This window comes from Procambarus clarkii, chromosome 63 (genome assembly GCF_040958095.1).
Source record: "Procambarus clarkii isolate CNS0578487 chromosome 63, FALCON_Pclarkii_2.0, whole genome shotgun sequence".
Taxonomy (NCBI): Eukaryota; Metazoa; Arthropoda; class Malacostraca; order Decapoda; family Cambaridae; genus Procambarus; species Procambarus clarkii.
In genome coordinates this window covers 18,445,161-18,452,302 of record NC_091212.1, presented here as the reverse complement: position 1 = coordinate 18,452,302, position 7,142 = coordinate 18,445,161, and the positions used below count along the sequence as shown (strand labels likewise).

The following is a 7,142-nucleotide window of genomic DNA, read 5'->3' as shown; positions in this document are numbered from 1 at the left end:
TACTATAAGGTTTATTCAATATATCCAATGCAACAAAATAACTAAAACACATATATATATTAACATAACATGAAACTATGAAGTCTTAGAGCCTCAGTAAGGCTGACATTCTCGTCTATACTGAAGAGGAAGTCAAAGTCATACAAGAATCGTGGAATTCTTTGTATCATCTGGTGCCACATTGAGATTTTTTTTTATATTTTACCAATTTTCAGACTTTGCGAAATAATTACTCCATATGAATTTGCTTTCAAATGTAATTGCGTACATTGTCGGGTAATAAGCTAGTTATGAAGAGTTGCTTTACCTTGTGATAGCGTTGGAGATATATGAGAGAGACGTGTGTGTGTGTGGCAACACCGAGCTTGTAAACACAGCTGGCGGGGCAAGTCTGAGGGTCGCTGAGTCTTGGTCAAAAATAACTTGTGGTTGTGTGCAGGATGAAGTACACTCTTGTTGCCACCAAAGACAAGCCTGGGCTCCCCAGCGGCACCAACGAGAGCCAGGTAACTCTAACACTTTGTTTTCTAATCCATCTTAGCTAGCAAGACTTGGGCGTTTTTTTTTTTTTTTTTTTTTTTAATAATAAAGACCCCTAACAAATTACCGGAATGATGGGGAGTTACAAATGTACTAATCTTTAAGAAGGCAGATAAATCACTTGCATCAAACTATCGTCCAATTAGCTTGACGTTCGTTGTAAGAGAATTGTTTGAATTGATAATCACGAGCAATTCCCCTACATCTCTGGGAAAACATAATTGCTAAATGAGTTACAATGTGCTATACAAGGGGCGCTCATGCTTCATAAATTAGCTTCCATGCCATTCCATCATGTTTGAGGCAGTTGGCAGTGGGAAGGATTGTGACATTGTGTACCTTGAATTAGCAAAGTCTTTGATACTGTGCCACATGAGACTGACTAAAAAAGGTTTTCTCAAATGGTATTGGGGTTGCTGTCTTAAGGTTCATAAGGACATGATTATAACAAGGAAACTTTCGTAAGTGTGGTGCCTCAAGTCTGTACTGGGACCTCTGCTGTTTACCATATACTATACTGTATATAAATGATTTAGATTCCGTATTGATCACTAATATTCAGGGCCGTCTTAACAGCATTATGGGTCCCTGGGCAAACCAGTGTGCTGGGGCTTGTACGACAACCACTAGGAATAAAATAAAAAAGAAAGGAAGGAATAAAAAAGAAATGGTCGATAATATTAAACATATATTTATTTTATTTGCATCAATAAAACTGGTTAGTAATGGTAATGTCTTCTAACAGACATAATAACATAGGATAAAATCCCACACTTGTGTATACTGTATGTGAAATTTATGTAAGGAATGATGATCATATTATTTCTGTGGAAGGCATTACCGCAAGTACATTGCCAGTCGGGATTAGAGGTGACATGGTTATCTTGAGTTATCTTGAGTTATCTTGAGATGATTTCAGGGCTTTAGTGTCCCCGCGGCCCGGTCCTCGATCAGGCCTCCACCCCCAGGAAGCAGCCCGTGACAGCTGACTAACACCCAGGTACCTATTTTACTGCTAGGTAACAGGGGCATAGGGTGGAAGAAACTCTGCCCATTGTTTGGTTAGGCGGTCAAGAAGAATAAGAGGACTGGACGCAGGATAACAGCCCACAGAGTTACAGCCCCGCTCCTGTGCCATGTAAGTCCACTAGGGGCTCACCATAGCCCCTGCTACTTGGAAATTTTTGTTCCGAGTAGCTGAATCTAAAACAACACAAAACAACGAGAGCAGCCTCATTAGACGTTGAGATATAAATCTCATCCTAATCACACACTCAGACCTTGATAAAGCACTCAGGAGAGTGCAAAAGACTTGGTGTAAATTCCTTACATAAATTTCACTTATATACAAGTGTGAGTTTTTATTTTAAACAAAACTGGTGTTAAAACATTAGTTGCTGCTCTACAGCATGTTTTTAATCAACACAATAAACATTTGAACAATACACAAGGCTTGAAAAACGCAATAATACTTGGTAAGCTCCACAGATTAACATTGCCGTTCCACAGGTGAACAGAAGCATCAGGTGTAAGGAAATGTGTCTAACCACCTCCGTCCTACATAATAATAGAACCAGGACCCTTCACTTGTGAATGACTTCACAACTGACAACAGGTTCTGATAACGAGTTAAAATGCAAATTCAAAGCCCAAATAAAATAAAGAGCTCTCCAGAAATATTTTAGTTATTTATATATACAGTATTTTTATTTTACAATAAATTTTTCAGATATGTGATCCTAAGTGACAGAGCAAGTACAGCTTGGACTCTGGATTCTGGACAGATTAAATGTCACAGTATGAAATTACCACGAACTTCTTATGATAATAAGTATTTGCGGGATTTCTTTTCAGAGAATTGCTTTATTATTGGCTTGAAGTCAGTGGTCTTCAGGATGTCATTTTCCATGCACATGAGTGAAAGCCAGTTCAAATGATGCTGCCCCCATTGTGCTATGAAGCAGATTTTTTTATAAATTTCAATCTTGAAAAACAGCGTTCTCCTGTACAGTTGGTCATCATCATGCACATGAACATGAATGCAATTTAACTTTGGGAATACAGCTTTCAAATTGTCCAAAATTATTTTTTTGTACAGTGCAGGGAGAGTCTCACAATTTTCATCAAGAGTCATATAGTGCTTGAGATGCTCACATTCATTTAAAAGGTCATCATAATTCAGGTCTTTGTGATACATATTTGCCAGAGGTTCAAAATTTTTCTTTAGTGCATCAGAAGCAATGGTATTCAATTCACTAAAGAACGAAAACAGATTTCCGATCTGTCAACAAGCCTCTGCTCATTTTGTCAGTTCAAAGATTAGAGTGTCCAGAATAGGGAGGAAAGTTTCCACCTTGAATTTTTTGGTTTTAATGAGAAATGCTGATCCTGCTAATCCATCATATCTACTAAGACGCACACCGTTTTCGTTTCCATTTTTCCCATCACTGTAATCTGTAGCAGGACATATATACTCCTGGCTTTGAATTAATATTCACTAAATTTGTCTCTAGTCTCCTGAAGATAGGTTTTCATAGACTCAAGAAGATTCATTGCAACAAGGATGTTCACATCCTTTGATTGCATGACCTTGTTTGTTTTGTTCATTCTTTCTAGCATGTCATTCCAAAGATTTGTGAGAAAGTTTGTTTCCAGGTTTTCCATTTTTTTTTGCTTAATCCTTCTGGCTCTCGCCTTGTATTCACTTGCTACTCATTGTCGGCTAATAGAGAATCTAGTGCATGTTTTATTTTCTTGAAACCTCCCATACAGAGCATGAACAGCATCAAAACATGCTGACCATCGTGTGTCAGACAGACACTTGACCACAAAATCTTTTCCTAAAGATGATGTCAATACATTCCAGCGATGAGCAGAACCAGCAAAAAATGAATACAAATGCTGAACAAAGTCAAAGAATTTGACAGTCTGTAGACAGCACTCTGCTGCTTTTACTCCCACTAATTTCAGGCTGTGTCCAGCACAGGGAACATAGATGGCAAACTTATTGAGTTGATGAATCTGTGCTTGCAATCCAATATATCGTCCAGACATATTTGAGGCATTATCGTATGACTGACTACTTGAGTACGAATGACAAACAATGTTTATTACAACATACAAGTAAATTCATGAATTAAAACTGCCTTATTCATTGTCAATAACTTCAACTTCAATTATATCTATAACTAGAATTTCAACTTGCTTCAGTATCCAAAAATCTAGTTTCTGACTGATTCTCACCATTTTCACATATAGTGTGCACAGCTGTCTGTTCTACAATCCTAATTGAATTGATTTTTCACAAACTCTAAACGTTTGGCATTATAAATTTTTGTTGTCTAAATTTGCTCATATTTCAAATGCCATACAGTATTGACAATTTTTTTTTTTTACAGAAAAAAACCAGCGTTGAATGTAATGAAACGCCATTTTCTGGGTGAGTCCCGGAGGCTCCCCGGAGCTATCCCAGGCTGATATGCTAATGTCAGACTTTGGCATCAATCATGTGTATGGAGTTCTTAGGCCTACTGGGAACCACGGCCAGAACCGGGCCCCCTCAGAGAGGCAAGGGGAGCAATGGCCTATAGAAGCCCCCGTGTGGTTGGAAGCATTCTATGTCTGCCATCGTCCGGAACAGGCACCCAGAAAGGTAAGTGCCTCAAAACAAACCCCTATTCTGGTTAAAATTGCTACCAAAAGCTGAACTAGTGGATAGAACTCCCCAACAGAAAACAAGCAAACTAGTGTGACGTCACATGCCGCCGTGCCGCTGTCTGCGCAGCTCCCCCCTGCCCTGAGAGGGGGAAGGGGGAGCCCCAGACCCTCCATGCCGGCTACCCACACTTCAGTTCTTGAGGCTGTTGCTATAGGCGAAGGTCGTGTGCTCTGGCTCCGGTGTCGCTACAGCACTGTGCTTTGCGTGTGGTGTTTGTTTTTGTGGGTGCGAGAGCCAGGAATTATCTTCAGTACTCGGGCTACATGCGCCTAGGGCTGCCTTCCCTAGGTGCCCTGTAAGTACTACCCTTGGGGCTTGGGGCCACCTTCCACAGGCTCCTCGGGGTCTGCCTCTGCTGGTCTGTTTTACCTTTTTCGGTTTTTCGGCTGCCTCTTGGGCTCTTGGGTGTTCTGTTCTCCCTTGTTACCAGCAGGTAAGAGGCAGTTTGCACTGGTAGGGCGCAGGGTGCTGCACAGCTTGTATTCCCGACGTCTGGGGCTTCCCCTTCCCCCTCCCGGGGAGGGGGGAGCTGCGCAGACAGCGGCGCGGCGGCGTGTGACGTCACACTAGTTTGCTTGCTTTCTGTTGGGGAGTTCTATCCACTAGTTCGGCTTTTGGTAGCAATTTTAACCAGAATAGGGGTTTGTTTTGAGGCGCTTACCTTTCTGGGTGCCTGTTCCGGTCGAAGGCAGACGTAGAATGCTTCCAACCACACGGGGGCTTCTATAGGCCATTGCTCCCTTTGCCTCTCTGAGGGGGGCCTGGTTCTGGCCGTGGTCCCCGGTAGGTCTAAGAACTCCATACACATGACTGATGCCAAAGTCTGACATTAGCATATCAGCCTGGGATAGCTCCGGGGAGCCTCTGGGACTCGCCCAGAAAATGGCGTTTCATTACATTCAACGCTGGTTTTGCGCAGTTTAAGGGATAATAGGTATGAGATCTCGATTGTTTCACGTGTAACATGAAACGGTCAAGCTTGTAGTTTGGAGACTACAAGCAAATTATAAAAGTTTGTAGACTTTTATTTCATGTGTAGGTTAGATATATGTATGCTGTATATGAAAGAGTTTGAGTGGGTATAAATACATGCTACCTTATATGGGGCTACTGTAATAGGCCTTATGCAGTTTCCTTAATTCTTATGTTTATATGCTATGTTCTTCTATAAGGGGTTATGGTAATACAGTACAAGAACCCAAAGCTGCGTGTTTGTGACTTATAAGGTTGTGCTACTACAAGACCAAACACTGCATTATTTTACTGTATACTACTTGTAGGGGTTGTTTCCTCCACAATACCATAACCTCACAAGACCCAGGGCATTGTGAGGTTATGGTATTATAAAGACCCGAGGATTCTTGAACATGACTTGTGGGTTACGATAATATATATAAGCCGAGCCGAGTTTGCCCCTCTGCTGGGGTGTCAGGTAAGCAAAGCAGGTAGAGAGTACTGTATTAACATTGGCTCGCCCAGGAGTAGCGTCTCAGCAGTGGTGCCCACTTCTGGTGGCTTCCTGCTGTCACTGGTGGCTTCCTGCTGTCACTGGTGGCTTCCTGCTGTCACTGGTGGCTTCCTGCTGTCACTGGTGGCTTCCTGCTACTGTGGTTGTTCCTGCCTGCATGTGTGGCTAGAACTGTTATTTGTGGCTCCTACAATCGTTGGTACATGACTTCTGCTATCACAAATGTTTCCTGCTGTCATTGGTAGCTCCTGCTATCATTGGTTGTTCCTGCATTTATTGGTTGCTCTCGTGGTTGCTGGCAAATCATGCTCTCACTGGTGACTCCTGTTCTTACTGCAGGTGACTCCTGCTGTTGTTAGTGGCTCTTGTTGTCATTGGTGGCTCCTACTGTTTCTGGTGGCCTCTTTCATTATTGCTAGCTCCTACCATTATTTATGCCTTCTGCCACTGTAGGCTTCTGCTGTCATTGTAGGCCTTGCTGCCATTGCGAGCTTCTTCAGTCATTGCAGGCTTCTACTAGTATTGAAGTTTACTGTAACTTGTGACTGCTGCTGTCACTGGTTGCTCCTCTTGATATTGCTGCTGTGGCCTATATGAATTTCAGTTGCAAATGGAGATTTGTGTTGTTTTTTGCTATTTTTATAATGACAAGTCATTGCTAATGAATGAGGGAAATGTGTAAATGTGTTTCGAGAGAAACTTTGCTAATACAGTACTGTACTGTACAAAATTACAGGTTTTGGACCATACTGATGCAACTATTCTCTATTCAATCATTGCTAGTCTTCACTAGTCTTCACGACCTACAATGACAGTTATGTTTATATTAGTGCAACCGATTATCTGGATAACATTTCTGTTGCATCCAGTCATTTTCTGGATTAAAATTCTCCAGTTTCATTTGATTATTAATTGATCCAAGTTTCGGAGAAATAGGAATCCACTGTAGGTGGTAAATATCTCATGAATATGGCTATAGGTGTTTTTAACCATGCCTTTGATTTATAATTGTCTTTCAGTTTAGGCACACCACCGAAGAGTGTTCTGGACATGGAGTAGGAATGGTAGATTTTATGGTTAAATAACAAATACAGTATAATGCTTATCTTAACTAAAAATAATGCTACAAATTATATTAATAAGAGTACAGTGGACCCATAGTTTACGAATTTAATCCATTCCAAGAGATGGTTCGTGCACCGAAAATTCGTAAACCAAAACAAATTTTCCCATAGAAAATAATGTACTGTAATGCAAATTGAATTACTCTGTTCTGCATACCCAAAAATATTAACTAAAAACTACATTTTATACAGAATACTACTTATATTTTCTACTACGCCTTAGCTTTATTGATGACTTGTTGGTGTATGGAAGACGGTGAGGAGAAAGGGTAGGAGGGAGGGGGGGGGGAGA

At 41.2% G+C, this 7,142-nt stretch overlaps 1 protein-coding gene across 2 annotated transcripts in view; it reads left to right on the top strand.

Moving 5' to 3' along the window:
* Positions 1-238: 238 nt before the first annotated feature.
* LOC123769480 (5'-3' exonuclease PLD3) overlaps positions 239-7,142 on the top strand; it is a 113,131-nt gene continuing 106,227 nt past the window's right edge. Inside the window, exon 1 of one of the 2 annotated variants that reach the window (XM_045760606.2) lies at positions 239-506. In XM_045760606.2, coding sequence (XP_045616562.1) covers positions 441-506 — 66 coding nt within the window. In that variant the 5' untranslated portion in view covers positions 239-440. The remainder of the gene's footprint in view (positions 507-7,142) is intronic. The other variant, XM_045760607.2, reaches the window with a different exon arrangement.